The 26226-nt window shown below is 38.6% G+C and overlaps 1 protein-coding gene across 3 annotated transcripts; it reads right to left on the bottom strand.

Annotated features, from left to right (window-relative positions):
- Positions 1–613: 613 nt before the first annotated feature.
- On the bottom strand, positions 614–25952 carry ZBTB44 (zinc finger and BTB domain containing 44; the record flags this gene model as incomplete). Of its 3 annotated transcripts, none has more annotated exons than XM_080698535.1 (5): positions 614–896; positions 4968–5268; positions 7748–7857; positions 12662–12746; positions 24935–25952. In XM_080698535.1, 5 exons carry the CDS (start codon positions 25950–25952, stop codon positions 614–616), a joined length of 1797 nt encoding a protein of 598 aa, XP_080554661.1. The 3 variants fall into 3 exon arrangements, with proteins under 3 accessions (XP_080554661.1, XP_080554660.1, XP_080554659.1); XM_080698534.1 differs by having other exon boundaries at positions 7748–7911; XM_080698533.1 differs by having other exon boundaries at positions 614–953; positions 7748–7911.
- Between the last annotated feature and the right edge of the window lie 274 nt (positions 25953–26226).

The raw sequence follows: 26226 nt of genomic DNA on the forward strand, positions 1-26226 counted from the left end.
ATGCCTGGTCGTTTATCCACAGCCTGACTCTTCTCAATCATGGTTCTTTACCTTTGGAGCATGGTACTACAAGTGTTTAGGAAATGCTTACCCACTACCAAATTTTCACCATGAAAAATCCTAACAAAAATGACTAAGTTTAAAAAGAATGGTATGCTAGAAGTATTTACCTTAATTTTTCAGAAAGCTTACCAGGAATACTTCCAAAACAATAGGCTTTACAGTGTTCTATAGTTAGGAGTAACCTTCTACTCAAGCCATTTACTAAATTCTGTGTGGTAATTTGATTTTTATGAACCCTTTTATCTCAGGAAGGTCAATAATTATTTGATTTCTCCTTTACAGTTGTTAGCCTACGTTTAACAGCAAAAGGAAAAACCGGTAATATTTTAAGCCAACTGATTTTCCTTAAGTCTCATAATTTCTATTTGTTTCAACATGTTAGAGTATACTGACAACAGAAGCAACTCTCAAGAAAGATGGAAACATCAGCTGCAGGGACAAAGTGAAAAGGGAAGTCCCAAACCCTTACTTGTTTAAAAACTTAATTTTAAATGTACAAGACCAAGCACAGGCACTTTCCAAAAACCAAAAATAAAGCCAAACCACAGAATCACTCGATTGTTATAGAAGACAGGTCTGATTTTGGGGGGTCGTCTCTAGTAGCCTCAGCACAAGCACTGGTCTTTGGCTGTTCTGGCACCTCTTCTTCCTTCTCTGCCAGCCCACCAAGAGACCCCAAGGGGAAAGTGCTTTCACAATTCTGGGTCGAGGAGACCTGTGAAATTACAGGCATTTGAACAGAGGAGTTGCTTTCAAAACCGTGCTCTCCCAGATCGTACTGAACAAGGGTTTCCTCTTGCTCCTGGTTTAAGTAGTCCGGTACTAGGAAATCACTAGTAAAAGGCAAAGGATGAAATACAAAGTTAATTTTCAAACCAGTAATAGCTAAGCTACAACAAAAGGACGTAATCTGTAAAACAAAATTGGGACTTTTCATTTCATGAATTCTTCAGTGGAGGTTAAAACTCAGGAATTTTCAACTTAAAAATTTGCCTGAATATGAACCAAAGCCACTATTAGGATCAAAGCACATCAACGCTATCAATAATATATAAGATTAATGGTCACTTTCAGGGACCCTTTGGACATAATAGACTTTTTTGTTTTATGTAGAGTAGTTTCTGTATACAGAACAAATGGAAGAAGCATGCTTACTTAAGATTATATGAATGAATTAAATGCTTAAATTTTCATGGGTATATAAATCCATTTTTGTATTACTAACTGGATACAAGTTAGTTAAGAAGATAAGTTCTTAAGCATAAATGATTTTACCATATAATCTACTATTTATTATTATTATTATTATTGTTGTTGTTATTGTTGTTGTTGTGTGTAATACTGGAGACTTAACCCAGAGTCATTCTACCTTCAAGCTATATCCCCAGCCTGATTTTATTTTTTATTTAGAAACAGGGTCTCGCTAGGTTGAGAGTCTCACTACTTGCTAAGGCTGTCCTTCAATCCTGTCTCAGCCTCCAAAATTCTGGGATTATAGGCATGTGCCAGTACCTGGCCTTATAATCTACTATTCAAAGTTGAGAAACAAAATAATTTATGTGTATCTTGGTATTAGATTTGAAAATGCTAATAAGTTGCCTTTGAATCAGAACTGGAAATAGATATTTTGAGGTTGGTTACATGTTAGTTCCCAAAAAACATTTAATAAGATTATCAAAGAAAACATGAACAGTAAAATATACTAATACTTTAACAATGGATGTTTGTCCTGAGTGAAGAGATCAGAAAATATTTTAAATGTCAGGCTGGGTGTGGTGGCACATGCTTGTAATCCCAGCACTTGGGAGCCTGAGACAGGAGAATTGCATAGGTTCAAAGCCAGCCTCAGGTACTGAGTGAGGCTCTCAGCAACTTAGTGAGACTGTTTCCAAATAAAGTATAAAATAAGTCTGGGAGTACAGCCCAGAGGTAGAAAAGCCCCTGGGTTCCACCCCCAGTACCACACACACACACACACACACACACACACACACACACACACACACATTTTAAATGTCTTTATAACTTTTCTATATTTTCTATTATAATCATTTAATCATTTTTGGTAGTTAAAACAATAAAATAAGCCGGGCGTGGTGGCGCACACTTGTAATCCCAGCATTCAGGAGGCTGTGAGACCGGAGGATCGTGGTTTGTGGACAGCCTCAACTACTTAGTGAGGCCCTCCGTAACTTAGACCCTATTTCAAAATAAAGAATAAAAAACAGGGCAGGGGGTGTAGCTCAGAGGTCAAATGCCCCTGGGTTTCATCCCCAGATCTGCAAAAAAAAAAAAAGAAAAAAAAAAACTTTAGATTTTTTTTGTGGGTACTCGGGTACACACCTGGCCTTAGGCTTGGGGTGTAGCTCAGAGGTAGAATGCCCCTGGGTTTCATCCTCAGTACCGTAAAAGAAAAAAAGAAAAATCATTTTTGATAGTTAAAAATAAGTCTTATTTTATATGCTTTTTTTAGTACTAGGGTATGTGCATGACCTTAGATGTTCTTTAAAAATCTCCATTACTGAGCTGGACATCTCAGTACATGGGATGTTGAGACAGGAGGATAGGTTCAAAGCAAGCCTCAGCAGCAAAGCAATGCCCTTTTGAAAATAAAAAATAAAATAGGGCTGGGGTGTAGGTCACAGGTAGAATACCCCTGGGTTTGATCCCCAGTATATATATAAACAAAACCCCTACATTACTGAAGTTTATTGTACTAGGACTATTAATAACTAATACATTTGGTATGGCCACTTTATATTTTGATTATTCAGTATCAATAGGAAAACTATAATCTACTCATCTGCAAAGCAATTTTAAAAATCCTGTTATATTTTCTTTTCTGTATATGTGTGGTACCAGGGATTGAACCCAGGGCATTCTACCTCCGAGCTACAGCCCCAGCCCTATTTTTTTTTTTTTTAATTCTTTATTTTGAAACAGGGTCTCACTAAGTTACAGAGGGCCTCACTAAGTTGATGAGGCTAGCTGCAAACCTGCAATCCTCCTGTCTTGGCCTCCCAATTACTGGGATTACAAGTGTGCACAACCATGCCTCGCTCCTATGTTGTATTTTCAAAAAAGTCTTTAGGGTTTAAATAGGAGAGGAGGACAAAGGGCACTGCATAGGAAAGACAGACACAGAAGTGGTTGGTTAACTTGCACACTATTTTAGTCCAGGACAACTATGTTTAATATAAAATGTATAATCTAGGTTTAGTTATAACACATTTGGAACTAGAAATGATTAAACAAAATGAATGTCTAGTTTGAAGGGAAAAAACCAAATCTACTGAAAAATAAGGTTGTTCGTGTGTGTGTGTGTGTGTGTGTGTGTGTGTGTGTGTGTGTGCGTGCGCGCGCGTGTGTGTGGTACTGGGGTTCCTGGAAGCCCTTCTACCTCCGGGCTATACTCCCAGACCATTTTATATTTTTTTTTAATTTGGAAACAGGGTCTCTTAAGCCAGTGCGGCTGGCTTCGAACCTGCGCGATCTTTCTGTCTCTACCTCCCAAGCGCGGGGATTACAAGCGTGCGCCACCACGCCTGGCTGAAAAATAAGGTTTTAAAAAACAGTTTGTTTTTTGTTTTTTTTTTGGTGGTACTGGGGAATGGAACCCTTCTACCTCTGGGTTACACTCCCAGACCTATTTTATATTTTTATTTGGAAACAGGGTCTCTTAAGCCAGCAAGGCTGGCTTCAAACCTGCACAATTCTCCTGTCTCCACCTCCCAAGCACGGGGATTACAAGCGTGTGATACCACGCCCAGCTAAAAACAGGTAATTTAAATGTAAGAATTTAAAATGTAGCCGGGCGTGGTGGCGCATGCTTGTAATCCCCGTGCTTGGGAGGCTGAGACAGGAGGATCGCACAGGTTCGAAGCCAGCCTCAGCTACTTAGTGAGGCTCTCAGGAACTTAGTGAGACCCTGTTTCCAAATAAAAAAATATAAAATGGGTCTGGGAATATAGCCCGGAGGTAGAAAGCCTCTGGATTCCACACCCAGTACCACAAAAAAAAAAAAAAAAAAATTAAAATGTAAGGATTTAGTCTGTTTCCGCTTGGGAGGAGGAGACAGGAGGATCGCGCAGGTTCGAAGCCAGCTGCATTGGCTTAAGAGACCCTGTTTCCAAAAATAAAAGGTCTGAGAGTGTAGCCCAGAGGTAGAAGGGCTTCCAGGAATCCCAGTACCACCACCAAAAAAAAAAAAAAAAAAAAAAAAAAGGTAAGGATTTAGAAAAATTTCATTTTATAAGAAACTAAGGATTCCTATAGAGGTACAATTCAAAAAAGTATTTAAAAAATACAATAGAACTTTTTATTTAGCTGAGGCCTTAGAAACCATCTGTTTAAAGCTTACATTTTATCTTTTGCTAAGTTGCAAGCTTCTTCATCTGTGAAGTGACATGCTCTATCAACAACAGTTAGTGGAAGAACTAGGCCAAGAACCTTATTTCCTTGGATACCCTATAGATAAGAAAGGTCAAGATTTTTACTAACATCCAGAGTTTGAAATAACTTGATGATATTAAGTTATCACTGGACATGGTATATTTTCCAGTAAGATCTATTCAAGATCCACTACAGATTTACTTTAGCCTCATATTGCTTAAAAAAAAAATCAAGAGGATAGTCTACCTCTGTAGGAATATATATATTCAAAACTTTTTATTTTGTAGGAAAATAATTTTAATACCAATTATAACTATTTATAATTTTATATATATAGATCAAGCAAAATTTTATCAGAGTATGGATACTGGGAATTTTAAATGAATGTGACTTATTAGCTGGCAACCTGATCTAAAAAATATAAATAAAAAACCACAGCAGGCTGCCCTATAAGCAGGAAAAGAGAGTTCAGAAAGCAGTTTTCCTGGTTGGGTTCTCGTTGTGCACCTCACCTGCTCTGGAAGTAGTTTGCTAGCTCTGATGCTTCATGGTTCAGACTCCTCAGGTGCACGATTAAATTTCCAGAGTTGGTGAACATGGCGCCACATGTTTTGCACTCGTAAATCCGAGGCTTGCGGATAATGTGCCGGGAAACCCTCATATGGTGTTTATATTCCCCGAAGGAAGTGAAAGTGGCACTACATATCTGGCACCGGAAACAGCGTTTACCTTCATGCTTTAGGCGATGCATCTTTAGCGAGTAAGCCCTGGTGAACTTTTTCCCACAGCGGTCACACTGAAATGGTTTAATTCCTACAAAACAAAACACAACAAAACAACATCTGAAAACAAAATAACTTGAAAAGTCATAAACCTCACAAATTTCTAAACTATAGTTTTGTAGCAATTTAAAAAGACAAAAACTGCCAGGGGTGGTGGTGCACGCTTGTAATCCCCGCGCTTGGGAGGCAGAGACAGGAGGATCGCGCTGTTTCGGAGCCAGCCTCGCTGAGTTAAGAGACCCTGTTTCCACATAAAAAGGTAAAAAAAAAAAAGGTCTGGGAGTGCAGCCCATGGGAGTGTATCCTGGAGGTAGAAGGGCTTCCAGGAACCCCAGTACCACCAAAAAAATAAATAAAATAAAAATAAAAATAAAAAATAAAAGATAAAAACTACCAAAAATTCCCTGTTTCAAAAAAAGGTAGAGAATATCTGAGTAGTTGCTAGTGCTTAATAACAACAAAAGTAAGCTGGGGAAGAGAAGTAAACTAGGGAATGTACACTGAGGTTGATTTCTAACAGTTTTCTATACCATCTATTTCAAAGACAATAATAAACACATTTTATTTTTAAATTTTAACTTAGTTCTTAATTTTTTTTTTGTACCAGGGACTAAACCCACAGGTTCTGCCTCTGAGATCCCTATGTCTTTATTTTGAGACAGGGTCTCACTCAATTGCTGAGGCTGGCCTCAAACCTGCAATCCTTCTGTCTTAGACTCCCAAGTATGGGGACTATAGGAGTGTGTGACCACTCCTGGCTCAAAACACATGTTAACTATAATATTTAGACAGAACCAAAAATCCACGTAATAGCATTTATAACTTCATTTACTAGAGAAGTTTACACTGAAAATGTTCTCTATATCAGACAGAATTAAGAAAGAAGGAAAATGTTAATATCTCTATGTATTGATCATGAAAGAACCATCATTTGATGAACTGGCTTTTGGGGTATTTAATACAAAATTGATAAAAATTACTAAGTGAATTATAAATTATATTAAGTTTCTTTAAATTCATCATTAGAGGTGGGCGTGGTTGTACATACTTGAAAACCCAGTACTTGGGAGGTTGAGACAGGAGGATCGCAAAGGTTCGAAGCCAGCTTCAGCTATTTAGTGAGGCTCTCAGCAATCTAGTGCGAACCCTATTTCCAAATAAAACATAAAACTAGGTCTGGGAGTGTAGCTTGGAGGTAGTATGCCCCTGGGTTCCATTCCCAGTACCACACACACAAAAATATAATAATCATCATTCGTTTTGGGGAAAAATGTAAAATCCTAAAAAACACGATCTGTTGGTTAAACAAAGTCACAGGGAATTGGTGGTAGGACAAAGACTATCATGACCTATCTAGATCCAGGTGGCACATGCCTGTAACCCCAGTATTAGGGAAGCCAAGACAGGAAGATTGCAGGTTCAAGGCCAGTCTCAGCAACTTACCAAGACCCTGTTTCAAAGTTAAAAAATAAGAAGGGCTGGGGGTGTAGTTTGGAGATAGAATACTCCTGGTTTCAATCCTCAGTGCAACCCCGCCCCCCACTCCCCCCAAAACCTACATAGAAAAGGAAAAGTGAGATAATAGAATTCTGTTACCTTTATGTAATCACTGAACTTAATCTGACCTAGGCATTTACCCAAAATTTCTTATGCTATTAAAAATAAAAAAAATAGCCAGGCGTGGTGGCGCAAGCTTGTAATCCCAGTATTCGGGAGGCTGAGACTGGAGGATTGCAGTTTGGAGACAGCCTCAGCTACTTAGTGAGGCCCTCTAAAACTCAGTGAGACCCAGTTTCAAAATAAAGAATAAAAAATAGGGCAGGAGGTGTAACCTGGATGTTAAATGCCCCTGGGTTCCAGACCCACAAACAAACAAACAAACAAACAACAAAGTTGACTAACAGAACACAAAAAGATTTAGCATTAAAGGAATAAATTAATAATTAAATATTTAAATTTAGAAATAATTTCAAACTTACAGACAGAGGACACAAACAACATACAAGCATGCTCATCTAAACCCATTTGCTTTACCATATATCCAATATCTTTTTTTCTTTTTTGGGGGGCGGGGGTGTACCTGGGATTGAACTCAGTGGCATTCTACTTCTAAATCCCCAGCCCTATTTTATTATTATTTTGAAAGGGTCTTGCTAGGTTCTGAGGTTATCCTCAAACCTGTGATCCTCCTGTGTCAGCCTCCCAAATACTGTGATTATAGATGTGCCTCCAGGCCGAGTCTACCCAGTGTCTTTTAATCTGCATACTATATATTGCATCCTGACTTTAAATTTTAATTAGAATACTTAATACCTGTTGGTAAATGCATTAAGTAAATAGTTTTCTGACACTGCAAACATTTCAACCATAGACCTAATCTGTTCGTATTTAATTTCTTGGGTTCCCCCTTTTTCTTTTCTCAAAAGCACTTATTTCCTATTTTAATTGGGATTCCAAAATAAAATGTTTTAGAGTGCTCATTTATCCAACAATAGGGAAGACAGCATTACCTGAGTGGATGAGCATGTGCTGTTTCAGGTTCTGAATACGGGTGAATCGCACCCCACAGGTTGGACACTGAAAAGGTCTGTCTGGACCATTTGGACTTGGTCGTTCTGTACTGCTGGTAGAAGGAGCAATGTAGAGTTGGTAGGGATACTGAACATTTTCCAATCTAAAAAAGTAAACCAAAGAAGGCAACCAGGCTCTGATTTTTAAATTGAAAAAGTTATTTCTGGGGGTCAACTTTAAATGAATAAAAGAAAACACACTTAAAGACTTTTAAAATCAGTTTAACTGTTAGACTAAGAGTTTCACCTAGAACAGTATGAAAAAGTATTACTGATCATGATTTGCAGCATTTAAATTAAGCATGGACATATTAAAAAAACACGTACACAAAATGGACATACAGCCACAGAACACATCATAAACTATTTTACCTTAGATATTATCTAATCCTTTCCTTCCTGCTAGTGCTTTAATTTAGGTTCTCGTGAATACAAACCTGAATTAATAACTCTCTCTTTAGCTCCACAGCCCTCTAATCCTCTTCTCATCACTGAATCACAATCTTCTTTCTGATTAAATCAGTCCCTCTTGAGTATCGTGCAACAATTACTCTGAGAATAATTCAAGTCTCAGCTTCTTAGTTGCAAGGCATACAAGATTCCTCATAACTCATTTCTACCTCTTCAGCCTCATTTTTTATCATACTCCCCAAACATACCCCATAGCAAGCGATTCATCCAATGTGCCATCTCTCTCAATGCTCTGCTTTTTGCACATTAACTTTCCAGACTAACCTACTTCTTTACTTAGATAATGCCTATGAATTTTCAGAGACAAAGCTGAGATGTCACATCCTCTTCCTGGAAGCCTTCTTTGATCTATCAGTAGTGTGGTTAGGTATCCTCCTATGCACAGCAACCCAATCCCTGCAGATTGCTTATGATTTGTCTATCTTGAGGGAAAAGGCTATGTATTTTTATCTCTATATCTGGACCAATTAATCACAGTATTTAATAAAAAAATGTTTACCTGAGTAATATTTGATAATATGTAATCTAGACACATTTCTGCTTGTTTATGCTTTAATTCATTTAAATGATTCTGCTTCATATTCTTCAACTAGTTTTAGGTATTCAACAACAATACTAAAGCTGGGCATGGTAGTGCAACCCTGTAATCTCATTACTTGGGAAGCTGAGGCAGGAGGATCACAGTTTTGAGGACATCCTTAGTGAGACTCTCAAGCTACTCAGTAAGGCCTTGCTTCAAGTAAATAATGAGGTAGAGCATAGAGGTACAATGACCCTGGGCTTAATCTCTAGTGCCACAAAAACAAAAGCTTGTTGAGTCTCTTAAATTTTGCAAGTAAAGCCAGGCATGGTGGTGCACGCTTGTAATCCCAGCACTTGGGAGGCTGTCAGGAGGATCACACAGGTTCGAAGCCAGCCTCAGGTACTTAGTAAGGCTCTCAGCAACTTAGTGAGACCCTGTTTCCAAATAAAGTATAAAATAGGCCTGGGAGTATAGCCTGGAGGTAGAAAAGCCCCTGGGTTCCACCCCCAGTAACACACACACACACACACACACACACACACACACACACACACACACACACCTGCAAGTATTCATCAAATAGAGTTTTTAAGATTGTCCTGCACTCTTTCTAAAGAGGAATTCAATAATTCAGTGGAGTATACATTCATTGGTGAGAGTTAAACAATAGTCAAGAAAATGATTAGAGCAGAGCAAGCAGAAAGATAAGAGTGATGGGGTACTGAGTTAGCCTGGTGGTCAGGAAAGGCCTACTTGATAGTTGGTACCAAGACAGTGATGGGAATGGAAAGGGGAGAAAGCATTTCAGGTAAAGGCCAGAAGAGGCAGAACAGCCCAAAGGCAGTAACAAATCACACTATTCCAGGAATTAAGAGATCATGTGGCTAGAATGTAGTACCCAAGAGGAATGATCTGATGGGAGTTAGGCAAAAGTCTTATCATGAAGGTAGCTTATTTTATTTTTTTGGTGTGTATGTGGTACTAGGGATGAAATCCAGGGGTAGTCTACCTCTAAGCCTTACTCCCAGCCCCATTTTATTCTTTTATTCTGAAATAAAGTCTCACTAGGTTGTGTAGGAACTCACTAAGTTGTTGAGACTGGCTATGAACCTGTGATCCTCCTGTCTCACCCTCCTAACTACTGGAATTACAAGCATGCACCACCACACCTGGCTTGTTTTTAGGGTTTTAAAACGCATAGTGGAGCCAGTGTGGTGGTGGATACCTGTAATCCTAGTTACTTGGGTAACACAGGAGGATCACTGGTTTGAGGATAGCTTCAGCAAAGAGATGCTCATCAAACTAGCAAGACCCTGTTACAAAATAAATATTAAAAAAAAAGGGGGGGGGCTGGTGTGTAGCTAGAAGGTAAAATGCCCCTGGGTTCAATCCCTAGTAACACACACACACACACACACACACACACACACACACACCCATAGTGGAGCAAGGTCTAGTGGCACATGCCTGTAATCTCAGTACTTGAGAGACTGACACAGGAGGATTGCAGGTTTGAGACTAGCCTCAGCAAATTAGAAAGACCTTGTTTCAAAACCAAAAAAAAAATTTTTTTTGCGGGTCTAGGGATGAAACCCAGGGGTATTCAACCTCCGAGCTACACCTCCTGCCCTATTTTTTATTCTTTACTTTGAAACAGGGTCTCACTAAGTTGTGAAGGGCCTCACTGAGTAGCTGAGGCTGTCCATGAACCACGATCCTCCAGTATCAGCCTCCTGAATACTGAGATTATAAGTGTGCGCCATCACACCCGACTTCAAAAAACATTTTAAAAATAAGAACTAGGAGGAGACAGAATGCCTCCAGCAATACACATACACATACACATACACACACACACACACACACACACACACACACACACACTCTCTCTCTCTCTCTCTCTCTCTCTCTCTCTCTCTCTCTCTCTCTCTCTCTCTCTTTCCAGCTCAGTCGTGGAATGTGTGCATAACATGTGCAAGGCCCTGGGCTCCATTCCTAGCACTGTAAAACAATAACAACAACAACTAAAATAAAACACAAAAAATAAGCAACAATGCCAAGGTTCAATACATAATACCATTAAAAAAAAAAGACAGTTGTGATCTACACAAGTGTGGCTGTAGTACAGAGAGAAAAAGCAGTCAGACTAGGGGTTGAGGATATATTCTGGAGGTACAGCTAACGGGACTGAAAGATTAAATACAAGGAGAAAAGCTGGGCATGGCAGTGCATGCCTATAATCCCAGTACTCAGGAGGCTGAGACAAAAGAATTGCAGGTTCAGGGATAGCCTAAGCAACCTATCAAGATCCTCATTCATTCATTCATTTTGGCAGTACTGGGGATGGAACTCAGGGGCATTCTACCTCCAAGCTACACCCCCAGCCCTATTTCTTATTCTTTATTTTGAAACAGGGTCTCACTAAGTAGCTGAGGCTGTCCTCGAACTGTGATCCTCCTATCTCAGCTTCCCAAATGCTGGTATTACAGGCATGTGCTACCTCACCTGGCAACAAGATCCTGTTTTAAAACTAAAAGGACTAGGAATGTAGCTTGGAGGCAAAAAATCCTGAGCACAAGCGTACCCACTTGCGCATTCTCATTCTCTTGTGCTCACTCGCTCACACTCTCTCTCTCTCTCGTAGCAGAAAAGGAGGGATCACAATTATTTCTTAGAGACTATACTTGAGAAACTGGGGGTGAAATGAGACAAAGACTGGAGGAATAGGATTTAGATGGGGAATTAGAAATTGAAATTCTGTCTTGGCATAAAGTTTGAAAAACAAAACAAAAAATACAAAGAAGGGGGGGTGTGTTAACAGTGTAATCTGGATGTAGTATACCTCTGGGGTCAATCCCCAGTACAGGGTGCACGAACACATACCCATACACATAAACATGCATGCGCACATAGACAAGGCACAGTGAAGACCAATGTGATGGCACACACTTATTATCGCAGTACTTGGGAGGCTGAGACAGGAGAAGCACAGGTTCAAGAATATCTTCTCCAACTTAGAGAGACCCTGTTTCAAATTTTAAAAATCAGAATAGAGCTAGGGGTATAGCTCAGAGGTATAATGCTCCTGGGTTCAACCCCAGTACTACCAGAAAAAAGAAAAGAAAAGAAAAGAGGCAATAAGATGTGGAATATATCTCATTGATGTGCGACACTTGCCTAGCATGTACACGGCATTGGGTTCCATCCCCAGTATTGCCAAACGTTGACAAAGACAAAAATAAATGAACAACAGGCATGACACAGCCAGGAGGGCTTTGAAAGGTCAAGTGAGGATAATGTCTTGGGAATTACAGGTATATTGATCAGGACTTGTCAAACAGTTTTGGTAGCAGGCTAGATAGTATTTTGGTTTTGTACAACATATGGTCTGTTTCAACCACTCAACTCTGCCACTCAAACAATAGGCAAACAAATATGCATGGTTTTATTTCAGTAATAGTGGATTTATAAGTAAATGTGACAGACTGGAACTGGCCTGTGGCCCACTGTTTGCAATCCTCGGATATATATACTATTTAAAGCAACTGAACTAGGTAGTTTCAAATTCTAAAACCAAACCCCCCCCCAAAAAAAAAAATCCAAACTTTTATAGATGGTCTAATGTGATGGATTTACTTCATTTCTCTGAAAAGTTTACCAAAGTTAGGTCCTAGTAAATTCTTCCCTCCCCTCCCTCCTTTCTTCTGTAGTACTATGGGAGGTATCTAGGGCAAACACTCTATGACTGAGCTACATTCCCAGCTCCCAATAAATTTTTAATATAATTCTAAGATAAAATGCCTGAATTTAGACTTACAAGCACAACATTTCAAAAGACTACATACTATGTTAGTACTAACCGATCATCATCATCCGCATGAGTATTCGTGCTAGAAGTACTCTGAAGTGTAGGCAACCCCTCGGTAACGCCTTCATCTACTGAGCCTGTGAATAAATGAAAGGAAAATAGATGTAAGTATGCTGGTGCATAAAAGCCAGAATACTACCCGCAACCCATAGATCCAAGCTTCTAACTTGAATTATCTAATGTTCATATCCTAAGTTATAATTCTAAAGCAGTAGTGTTTCACTACTTTTAACTGTTTATGTAATTTATAAAGAAATCATATGTAAGACAAGCTGTATACTACTAAATTCTTCTAGGATTATTTGATACAAATTTCAGAAACAAGCAGAGCAATTCAAATGCTAACTGAAATTCATAAAAAATAATTTACCACCACATAAGGAAGCACTATTTTTATTTTTAACACTTATTGTGATGTACAAATGACTTACTATACAACTTTTACATACAATTTAAAAGACAAAAGCAAACATCGGAGGCAATCTTCTTCATTCATCTTCAAGGAAGCACTGCCTGAATTCTAGGAGTCTTCATTCATCTTACTCTGACCATAAACCCTTCCTCCTTTAAGGCTTATTTTGTGGTACACATTTCCTCACCTACCCTTTCTTTAAAAATACAAAAAAAATGTTTATCTCAAAGACATGTACTAATAAGCTACAGATTAGTTTTTTGCTGGAACACAGCCAGGACAGTCTAGGGCTGCTTTCACATTATATACAATTGGCAGGGTTGAGTATAGAGACTACAGAACAGTTAATTATGACCTTTAAAGTTTGCTAATCCTTACCATGACCAATATAGTTCAGTTACAATATTGTTTGGTTATCTGTTTTTTGAGGGATGGGGAGAATACAGGGGATTGAACCCAAGGACTTTCTACCTCGAGATATACCCCCGACCTTTTTTGTTTGGAAACAGGGTCTCACTAGATTGCTTAGTTTGTTGCTGAAGCTGTTCTCTAATCTACAATTTTCCTGTTTTAGCTTCCCAAGTACTAGTTATACAATCTTTATATAAATTGAATCACACTGTATAATCTTGTGGCTTAATTCTTCAACACTAGGCTCATTCATGTTGATATATATAATTTCTTTTGGTGGTGGTGGTACTGGGGATCGAACCCAGAGGCATTCTACCTTTGAGTTATACCTCCAGTCATATTTTATTTTTTATTAAGTTGTGATGGTCCTCACAAGTTGCCAAGGTTGGCAGTTAACTTGTGATCCTCCTATCTCAGCCTCCCAAGTTGTGGGACTACAAGGGTGCATCACTATGCCCAGTTTCTAAAGTTTATTTTCATGGTTGTAGAATATTATTTATCCATTTCATACTTGACAAACCGTTTCTGGTTATTAACAATGCAGTTGTATTTTTGCACGTTTAACTTAATACATGTCTGCTTTTCTCTAGAGTATGTACTTAGAATCGCTCAGTCATAAAGTATATATATTCACCTATTTTAGAAAACATTACCATTTTCCAGAGATTGTACTGAATTTACATTACTACCAGCGGTGTATTAAGAGTTGTTGCTCCACATCCACATTTGGTATTACTGTTGATTTTTAAATTTTTGTCAACTTGGTGGATATAAATCGAATACTTGTGTTTTGGGTTTCATTTTCCATTACTAATAAGGCTAGAACTGTATCATATATTTATTGAACTACTTTTTTTTGCAGTACTGGAGAAAGAACCCAGGGGCAGTCTACCTTCAAGCTACACCCTCAGCCCTGTTTTTTCTTTATTTTGAATCAGGGTCTCACTACGTTACAAAGGACCTTATATAGCTGAGGCTGTCCATGAACCACAATCCTCCTGTCTCAGCCTCCCAAATGCTAGGATTACAAGTGTACCCATCACATCTGGCTTGAACTACTTCTTTTATGATATACCTGTCCAAGTCTTGTTGTTGAATAAGAGTTTTCAGCCGGGTATGGTGGCGCACGCTTGTAATCCCTATGCTTGGGAGGCGGAGACAGGAGGATCGCGCAGGTTTTAAGCCAGCCTTGCTGACTTAAGAGACCCTGTTTCCAAATAAAAAAGTATAAAAATAGGACTGGGAGTGTAAACCGGAGGTAGAAGGGTTCCATCCCCCAGTACCACCAAAAAAAAAAAAAAGTTTTCATATTTTGGATATAAGCCCTTTGTCAGTGGTATGTTACACATGTATTTCCCTTTCCTTAGTTTGCTCTTTAACTTTCTTTATGATTTCTTTTGATGGCCAAAGGTTTTAAATCTTAATCTTTTCTTTTATGGCTACAGCTTTTAGATTTTTGTGTTTTTAAATTTTTCTCTACCTCAAATTCTCATGGAAGATTTAAATGCCTTTGAAATTTAGGTTTTTTCTTCAGTCGTCTAGAGTTGATTCTATGACTGAACACGTTTATTGAAATGGTCCCTTTTCTTCTTTTTTGCAATGCCATCTTTGTCATATATCAAGTAGACATAAGTGCACAGGTCTGTTTCCAGGTTCCTTTAGTCCCATTCGCTGTTTTGTCCTTGTGTTAAAGCCAATCTTTTGTTAGTGTGGCTTTATAATAAACCTTGATTTCAAGTAGAGTCAAGTCCTTGTACCTTGTCCATTTGCTATCTTACCATTCTGGCTATTCTTGGCCCTTTGCATTCTAGAATCAGTTTGTTGAAGTGTTAATAACCATTCAGTGTCCTCTTTTGTACTGGTTTGGAAATTATATAATATTTCCCTCTTATTTACTGGTTACCTTAGAAATGAGACACATACTGGAATAGGCCTTGGGTTCCATCCCCAGCCTAGTTTAAAAAAAAAAAAAAATCAGAAGTTAATGAAAATCTTTACTTCCTCCCTGACAAGGATCTTGATATCCATTTTCTACCTGCTTTCAACCTATGATTTAGAAATTATTATTTGCTATTTTATTTCTTTGTTTCAATTAGGCTAGAAAGGTTCATTTACATTTGTTCAAGTATTTACCTGTTTCTTTTGCTCTTAATCTGTTATTGTATATGAAAACCTATTTGTGCTTTTACTTTTGCCTGAAATCTGTTAAGAATTTAGAGATAATATGCTGGTTAATTGTTTTGTCTTAACACTAATCTTTTCTTTGTGTGTGTTTGTGGGGAGGGGGCTGTCCTCGGAACTGAACCGAGAGGGGAATTCCACCTCAGAGCTACACCACCAGCCCTACTTTTATTTTGAAACAGTGTCTTGCTAGGTTGACGAATTTCACTATTTGCTGAGGTTGTCCTTGAACCTGCAATCCTCTTGTCTCAGCCTCCCAGGTACTGGGATTATAGGCATGTGCCATTATGCCCATATTTTAAAAACATCTTTATTTCACTTTCACTCTTGAAAGATTTTCATTGTATAGAGAAATCTATATTGGCAGTTATTTTCTTTCAGAACACTTAAGGATGTCATCTCACTGGTTTTTAATACTGAAATGTTCAATGTTCTTTTGAAGGTAATCTGTCATTTTTTCTCTTCTGAATTCCTTCTATTATATATCTAGGATTGTATTTATTATTCCTGTTTGAGATTTGATAGCCTCTAAGGGACTGGTATCTCTTTTTTTGCGGTACTGGGGATGGAACCCAGGGGCATTCTACCTCCAAGGTACACCCCCAGCCCTATTTTTTACTCTTTTGAAACAGGGTCTCACTGAGTTGCAAAGGTATCTCACTCAGTAGCCGAGACTGGCCACGAACCACAATCCTCCTGTTGTAGCCTCCCAAATGCTGGGATTACAAGGTGTGCCATCATACCCGGCTGGTATCTTTAATTCTTAAAAATTTCTTACCATCCTCTTTTCTTCTTTTAGGATTCCCATCAAGTCTACTTTTGTATCTTCCATACTTTTCTTCTCCAGTATAGTTTCCTCTATTGCCTCTATGCATCAAATTCATTCTAACTTATCTTCTGATCCCCAATTTTCTCTTTTGCTAAATTTGTTGCCAAAATGTATACTGAGATTTTTATTTTGCTTAGGTTTTCCTTTTCTAAAATTATTTTCCCTCAAATTTGGTGTTATTTTTTAGTTCATGGTTCTTTGCAATTATTGTTAAAGCTTGTTTATTTTGTTAAACATATTTGTTTTATATCCATGTCAGCAAGCTATGCCAAATGGTTTTGCCAATTTATATCTGCTGCTTGTTTTCTTTTCCTCCTGTTAGTGGCTCTGTCTTGCCTTGTTTCCTTGTGTGCCCTGGTTCTTTTTGACAGTGGTTTCTGTCCTTTAAAATTATTTGTAGGGATTGATTTGCTGAGGTTAAGATGAATATGCTCTTTTCCAGAGAAGCTTTAATGTTAGTTTCTGCTGGGTTCCTGGGAGATGATCTAAAACAAGTCACTGAGATTCTTTGGCCATAACATACAAGGTATAACCAGGATACAAATGTGCAAGTGGGTTACCTTCTCAGGGGTGAATTTTCCTTCCTTTTTCAAGTATGCTAACGATGGAGACAGCTTTTTCTACAGTTCCCTGGAGTTTCAAGGATGGAGAGCAGGCTTAATTCTGGTGATACAGTTCTTCAAAGTCTCTACTTATTGTGTAAAACAACTCTTCTAAGACTTCATAACCCTCACATGCTCTGTCTCAATGTTGCTTCCATTCCCCTTGTTCTTCATTTTGATGGATCAGTGCCTGTGTTTGGCAAATGTCTTAAAGGCAAAACTGGTTTTAGTGTTCTGAAAATCTATTTATCTTTCAGAGTCAGGGTCTTCCTTACCCACTTCCCGCCACTGCCCACTTTAACCTGGCAGTTCTTTGATAATCTTTCCAGGTAATGAAATACATTTTAAGATGACTTTTTAAATCTAGAATTTGTTGTTTATAGTGAGATAGTGGATCCAAAAAATCTACACACATTAGGTAATGAACTTTGCCAACTGCTTTAGTATCTGCAAATATAGTTGTTGCACCAAAGAAAAATCTGAGGCTCTGAAATGGTCTACTATCTTTGCAGTAAACAAGCTTTTGTTTACATTTTCTTTTCTTTCCTTTTTTTTTTTTTTAAACGAGTCTGGGGATGGAGCCCAGGGACGTTCGCCATCCAAGCTACACCCCCTGCCCTATTTTTTTATTTTGAAACAGGGTCTCACAGAGTTGCAGAGGGCCTCACTAAGTAGCTGAGGCTGTCTTCAAACTGTGATCCTCCTGTCTCAGCCTCCCAAATGCTGGGATTACAAGCGTGCCACCACACCCAGCTTTAGTTATATTTTCAGGAAAGTCAAAATGCGCAACAGTTGTACAATCCTATATACATATGAACATCTAACAAATTTTTTGTTTTGCGGTATTGGGGCTTGAACTCAGGAAAATTTTACCTTCAAGATACACCCCCAGCTCTATTTTTTTACTCTTTATTTTTGAAACAGGGTCTCACTAAATTACAGATAGCTTCACTAAGTAGCTGAGGCTGGCTGGGAACCTGCAATCCTACTGTCTTAGCCTTCTAAGTACTGGGATTACAAGCACCACACCTGCCTAACAAATATTATCTCTTAAAATATAAAGGATGAAATTTCCTGATGAATATTTAGAAAACAAAACTTCAGTTTTCCCTTTTGGAACACATGAATTATCTGACATTATTAGGAAACAGGTACATTTCCTACTTAACTAAGTCTTTCAAAAATTAACCCAATCTCTTAAGGCATCCAAAATTAATCATCTGTGCTGGAAATTTTGTGAAAGGTTATGCTTTAATAAATAATATAAAATATAACCTATATTTTGCCTCTTAATGACTTGTGGCAACCATCAAAGACATATTCTACGATGTTTTAATATGCTGAAACCTAACCCAGAGGTTTTTTAAAGTAGACAGGACTAAGTGCGTTTACACTCATCCTCAACTGCATCCCCGCCACACCGTTTTGTTATGTGCTAAGCATTTCTGGTCACCGCCTACTAAGCATTTAGCATGTGCCAGTTTTTGTTCTACATGTTTTCAATATATTCATCACTAGATACTTAAAAAGAGAAAAGAGCAGCCCCTGACATTCAGGACCTGTTTAGACACTCATTCAGGAGGGGGCCTTGTACTCACAGCTAGGTCATGGTGTTCTCTTGTTGGACATAAACTTTCATGGAATACCAGCATCAGAACAGTTCACTTTGTGACCCTTATCAAGTGAAAGGGAAAGGAAAAAAAATACTACTTTGTTCAAAGATAGAATACAAGGTCACTATGCAACCTAAGAATACTACTGTCCCTCCACATCCCAGCTAATGAGTCACCGTCACAGTCAGTTCCCTTTAGCCTGCATTCCCAAATTATTATTTGATACACGCTCATAGGATTATCCCTACTTTCTGACATCATCAGTACTGAGAACACTCTACTTCCTGGATCCTCCCTAAAATCACCTAACACAAGTTCAAATCCTTTGCTAAGTCCTTTCTAACACCCATTGATGTGCCATAAAGCCCTAAAAGCTCTATGGTATGTGATCTCCAGTGCTGCAAATGAGCAATAAAGTAAACTCATTCAATTATAGGTAGTATTTGCCTGGCTACAGGGTACTGACAGATCTCAAATTCCTTTTTAGGTGCAACCTGCCCTTGGCTGGAGGATAAGTTCCTGCTGAACTGAACTCAAGTATTTCAATGAAGCCCTTCATTGTTGAGTTTGTTTCCACAGAATAAGGTCTCTGGGGAATAATTTGGTTATTCACATTGTGTTGTTCCTTGGTAAACCTATTTTCAAGCCTTTTATGCCTGTTCCTATGATATGTAGGCCTCATGTGCTGTTATCTTTAAGTAGAATATATTAAAATGAGAGCATGAGCATGGGACTGTCAGGCCATCTGAGCTTACCCTGGAGGCTGAGTTATATCTGTGACACACAAAAAAGGACACAATTTAAGAAAGAACTGAACATGGTTGAACTCAGAAAACATTATGTAAGAACAGAAGCCAGCACGAAACGTCCACCTATTGCCTAATACCACTTACATTAAATTTCCCAAATAGGCAAATCTATATATAGAGGTAGTGTATTAATGGTTGCCCAGAAGAGAGTGGGGCTAAGGGAAGAGAGAGTAGTTCCTATTGGGTACAGTTGTTTGGGGGTTAGTAGATTGTGGGTCAATTGTACGACTCTGAATATGCCAAATCCACTAAATAACTATTTATAGTATATGAGTTCTATTTGAGTTTTTTGGTCTTGCCCCTGATCCACAACAACTGGACTTTATCCAAGCTCTGAAAATGACACACACAGCACTATTCTTTTAGACTGCTACAGCTCTCATGGGTTGTTTCAATCCAAAACCATACCTCTTTCAGGCCAAATATCAGCTCCCTTCATATTTTTTTCTCATTGTAACAACACTCATCTGTATACTCACCTCTCAAGTGATGCAATTTCACTAAGGAACAACACAAATCATCCATGACATTTGTTTTCTACCAAAAGCCAAAGGATCATTTTGGGGAGCTTTTCTTTCTTGTGGTATTGGGGATTGAACCTGGGGTGGTCTATGCTCTGAGCTATAACCACAGCCCTATTTTATTCTTTATTTGGAAACAGGGTCTCACTAGGTTACTGAGAGTTTGCTAGGTTGCCAAGGCTGGCTTTCAATCTGCAATCCTCCTGTGTTAGCCTCTCAAGTATTGGGACTGTACAAGTATACCACCATCACACCAGGCTTAGGAGAACCTTTTTTGTTGGGGCAGGGAGGGAAGTATGTTACTGGGGATTGAACACAGGGGCATTCTACCTCTATATATCTAACCCTAGTTTATCTTTATTTTGACCTTATTTTATTTTTATGTTGAAAAAGGGTTTTGCTCAGTTGCTTAGAGACTCACTACTTATTGAGGCTATCCTCGAACACGCAATCTTCCTGTCTCAGTCTTCCAAGTACCAGGATTACAAGTGTGTGCCACCACACCCAGCCCTGGCTTAAACTTTTAATCATGACGTTATACTGCTTTATACAGTCAATGTTGTAATGTCACCATTATTCTAACTGCCCACCTCAACTAGTTGATGTAATCACTTATTGCTACTGAGATAATACCAAATTATTATTATTATTATTATTTTTGGTGGTATTGGGGGTGGAACCCAGAGGCTTTCTATCTCCGGGCTATGCTCCCAGACCTATTTTATATTTTATTTGGAAACAGGGTCTCACTAAGTTGATTGAGAGCCTCACTCAGTAGCTGAGGCTGGCTTCGAACCTGTGTGATCCTCCTGTCTCAGCCTCCCAAGCGCAGGGATTACAAGTGTGCACCACCACACCTGGCCCAAATAACTGACTACCCTAAAATGGCTTTTCTTTTTGTGGTCCTGACTGAGCCCAAGGCCTCATGCATTGTGGGCAAGTGCTCTACCATTGAGCTACATCCCTAATCCTAATCACTTCAGAGTGTAGAATTCCTTTGTTAACACTCAACTGTGGCCTATCTAGAATTATTTATATTTATACCTGGCATGTATAGCTACTTGAATACTTCAAGATACACAATGAAGTTATTAAATGAAGCGCTCTTACCTATGAAACTCTGTAAAAAATTGCCAAAAGATGATAGCCATATCTTGAGTAACAAGACCTAACCTATGTTCAGTAGCCCTTCCCCCACCTTAAATTGGCTGTATTTACTGCTTCTCTTTACCCTAAGTTGAGGGTTTTAGATTTTGCAACCTTTTGCTAAGCAACCGATTAAAAAGGGAACTTAAAGTAACAGGTAAAATTCCACTTGTCATGGATAGTCATTATTATTAAAGAATTTCAGAATGATAAATATATATTAAGCATATTGTTAGTCCCTAGCATGACAAGCTATCTCTGATATTTTAATGAATTAGTATATGAAATTAACTACTTATAGAAACAAATGGTCTTGTAAAATATAGGAAAAAAAAGTTTCTACCTCTGTCTTCACAAGACCTTCCTTGTGTGTCTGTTTCTGCCTTTCTCTCTAAATCTTTCTAATAAAAACATCAGTCATTAAGTGTACGGCCCACCCTAATCTTGTATGACCCCATCTTAAACTTAACTGCAAAGACTCCACTTACAAATAAGGTCTTATTTGCTGGTTGTGGTGGTGCACTCTTGTAATCCCAGCGCTTGAGAGGCGGACAGGAGGATCACACAGGTTTGAAGCCAGCCTCAGCAACTTAGTGAGGCCCTGTTTCCAAATATAGTATAAAAGAGGTCTGGCAGTATATCCCAGAGGTAGGGAAGCCTCTGGGTTCCAACCCCAGTACCAAAAAAAAAAAAGTCTTATTTATTGGTAGTGGGGATAAGATTTCAGTATATACTTTTGGGAAGACACAGTTTTATCCATAGTACCCACTAATGTTCATATTCCTGAACTTGGGTCTACAATCTAAGGATTATTGGCAATTCCCATTTGTGGTAAGGGCAAGGAAGGATTCTTCTCCACAAACCTTCAAAGCGAACCAGGCCATGCTGTCGCTTTATTTTTGACTTCTAGCCTTCTGAACTATAAGGAAATGAGTATTTTTGCTGTAGTGAGAATTGAATCCAGGGGCATTCTACCACTGAGCCACATACTCAGTCTTATTTTTTTATTCTTCATTTTGAAACAGGGTCTCACTAAGTTGTGGAGGGCCTAAGCAGCTGAGGCTGGCCAAAAACCTCCGACCCTCCTATCTTGGCCTCCCAACTACTGGGATTATAAGCGTGCACCACCATGCTTCCCTGCCTGCCTGCCTGCCTGCCTGCTTGCTTTTTTTGGTATTGGGGGTGGAACCCAGGGGCATTCTACCTCCAAGCTACACCCCTAGCCCTATTTTTTTTAATTCCTTATTTTGAAACAAGGTCTCACTAAGTTGCAGAGGGCCTAAGTAGCTGAGGCTGTCCTGTACTGGGATTACAAGTATGCACCATGCCTGGCTCCCAGCTATTCTTATTGTTTTAAACCACACAGTTTGTTGTACTTTGTTGCAGCAGCCCTAAAAACTCAGATAGAGAGGGTTAAAATGAGAAATTAACATATTAAATATATGTCTTTTTTATTCATTGTTGGTTTTTCTTTTCTCCCTTTCCAACCCTAAAAATAGTTATTTCCAAGGACCAGTCATTTGATTTGAACTCTTCCACATCTTCCTATCGAGACTGATTTGCCACTACTAAAAAATGTTAAATCCCAAATTGGTAATCTCACTAATCCTACCCTTTCATTTGCTTTGTGGCATGATATTGCATGGTCATCATCTAGGCACAAGTCATACAAAATTGAGATTATTGTTAAAACTGGGTTCCCACTTCTTTCCACTGATTTTCATATTGCAGTTATTACATTTAGTATATGCTAACATGGTACTCGCTACATGATTACCACTATCATGCATACTACTAAAAAAGGAAAGAGTAACTGTGAAAGATTATCAAGTGTAACACATCAAGATTCAGAGACACACAAAAACTTATAACTGAAAAATCAATGAATAGAATATCATCACTGTTTCATCCTGAGTTCTCTAAGCCTTCCTGTACATATTCAATACTATCGAGTAATACGGATGCTTCCTTTAAAAAGTCTAGTAGTATCCATTTTCTTTATGGTTTTACGCTTCATTCACACCAGCTGGTAAAATTGGTTTCTAAGCTGGTCTTTGCATAGCCAAACATTCTATATATCAACAATGAACAAAATTTTCCTAAAAATATCAGTATCTTTTTATTCCTTTTAAGGTAGATTATTTACTACCACTAGGATGCACTGCTTGCTATATACCCAATATCCATTCTGTTTTAGGCAGTTGTATAACCAACTAATTATCATTTACTCAGATTCCCTTGCAGCTAAGAAATATGATATAAGAGTGACACTGTTGTTGTTGTTTTCCCTTATGGTTATTCTGTGATGTTAGGGATCAAACCCATAGCCTCATGTACCCTAGGCAAGTGCTCTACCAATATTACATCTTCAATTCTGGTGTTTTTAGGGGATTCTGGGAACAACTGTGCTTTCCTGATACAGCACTGTCCTTTTCTAGAATGCAGAGCTAAAGTGAATTTCTTATAACAAAAACTGACAATCATACCAGATGAAACTGACTACCTAGTAAAGATGAAAGAATATAAATATATAGGGGCCTAGGTAACTGATTACATTGTAGATTCACTGTACCAGTCCTGCACTTCCCACATTTGGACATATTATAAAAATAAAATTCCACTTGATAAAGCCACTGCCTGAGGAATTCTGCTGTATGCAGTTGGATACATTCAAGTGGAACTAGCATTGGAGGTCTTCTCACCTGCTCTCACCAGCTCTTCTTCCAGCCATTCATTGCTTCCCACACTTCCAGCCACTGGTGCTTTAACACCACTATGCACAGAATCCACAGCTTACCAGACACACAATGCTCTTCTACATCTGTGCTTCCTTACAGGTTCTCTGCTTTTTATACATCTTCACCAAAATACCATTCCCTCATTTGGACCATCCCTATTGGTTGCTCAAGATCTAGCTCAAACATAGTATTAACTTGTCCTTTCCACTGTTGTACCCATTAACACTTTGCTCCTATTTCTAGTAGTTTATTATAATAATTTATTTACATAACTGTTCCCCCAATTAATTCTTATTGTAGTAACTGTCTTTATGTATCATCATGTTTGATAAATGGTAAGTTCTCAATAAACATTTTAATAAAGAATAAAGTGCTAACTGGATTTTTGTGGGGGAGGGTATTGGTGATTGAACCCATAGGGCAGTTCTACCTCTCAGCTATGTCCCCAGACCTTTTTATTTTTTATTTTGAAATAGGGTCTAAGTTACTGAATGCTGGTTTTGAACCTACATTCTTGTTTTAAACTCCAAAGAACTAGAATTATAGAAGTGTACCAGTAGGCCTGACACTAACTGGATTTTTAAAAGCTGTTCTTTTACACTAAAAGTAATTCACAATTCTTATCCCTGGCTTTGTCTCACCATATATGGTTCTGCTAATAGCATCTCTTAAAAATCCAGTTGGGTGTGATGGTGCATAACTATAATCCACATATAGAAGGCTGAGACAGAAGGACTGTAGGTTCATGGCAGCCTTTGCAAATTCAGCAAGGCACTCTGCAACTTAGTAAGACTCTGTTTCAAAATAAAAAATAGAACTGGGGTTATAGCTCAGGCAGAAAGCCCCTGGGGTCAATTCCCAATACCACACACACACACACACATCCAGTTATCATGGTTTATTTTCTGTTTATTTCCTGAGCACAAAGATTTTTTTATCTAATAATAACTTAAAAATGTTTGAATTGACTATAGCATCATGAAAAACATGGAAGGCATTATACCTATAGAGGAAGACTGTGGACTAATCAGAAGGTCCTCTTGGACTTGTTCACTTCCTGGCACTGTCTGCTGATCACTCAGCGAACTCTGAGATGCACTGACAGGCTGGGATACTTCCTCATGGACCTCCTCATCACTTAACCTTTCTACTTTGACCCGGACATCTTCTTCCGTTCCGAGAGGCAAGGCAGTTTTTGTGTTCTCACAAGTCACATAATCAGCCATTCTTCTACCTGCCTCCGATGGGCCAGGTAATTCTACACTCCGGGTATTTTCTGCCTGCTTAGCTTTCTCAGGCTGAATCCTTCTATCAATTCCAAAAGGAAAAGTCCAGGGAAAAGCTAAAGAAGAGTCAACAGGTTGATTTCTGTTTTCTGTGTAGGAAGTGGAAGAGTTCAATACCTGGGGTGAGCTTGTTTGTGTGCTACATTTTACAGGACTCTCCGGAGACATAACAATGTAGCTTTTGCGCTTTCTCCGGGATTCTCTGCAGACAGGAATGGTTCTTTCCACCACACTGCATTCTGAAGACACTGGGGAAATGCTTCCATCTCGAGAAGTAAAATTGCAGTTAGAATTATTTTCTTGTCCAGCATCTAGACCCTTTTCTGGTTGGTTATTGGGTGTATTCCATAAAATACTGGATTTCATGAACTCTGAACAGGTGCTAGCAACACTAAACATCTGCATATAGCTGGCTGCAGCTAGAACATCAATAATATTTTCTGTGTTAATTGAAAGAGTAGCTGTGTAAGCATATTCTAACAGGGGTATAAAGCCAGTCACTGTAACATGATGCAGATCCAACACATTCTTGTTCTCATCCTCTGCTTGGCCTACCAGTTTGGTGCGAAAGAAATCACTGCAAGCTGCTAGTACCACCTTGTGTGCCCGGAAGATTTTGTCCTGGACACGAATAGTGATATCACAAAAATGTCCATCATTTCGCAGCATATTTAGTTTTCCAAGCATTTCCTGGCTGTGGGAAGAGGAGCTATGAGTAAATGTTTTCACGCCCATCTTTTCCTTCCTCTTCTACAGATGGTCGTCAATGAAGCAAATGAATCACAAATGTCCTAAAAAATACATAAAAGAAAGCATTAAATGATGGTTTAGTAGGTGAAGTAGGTGATATTTAAGTGTGACGAGTGTGCCAAATAAAAAAGGCTAAGGAAAGGTCATCAACTTTAGGTAAGGGATGTTCAAACTGTTCAACCAGTGGCCTCTGTAAAGTACTGCTAATGAGCTACAGACTTTAAAACCATAGTTTGTAAAAAAATGACAATGATAAGAG

Source organism: Muscardinus avellanarius, assembly GCF_963383645.1.
Source record: "Muscardinus avellanarius genome assembly, chromosome: 1".
NCBI lineage: Eukaryota > Metazoa > Chordata > Mammalia > Rodentia > Gliridae > Muscardinus > Muscardinus avellanarius.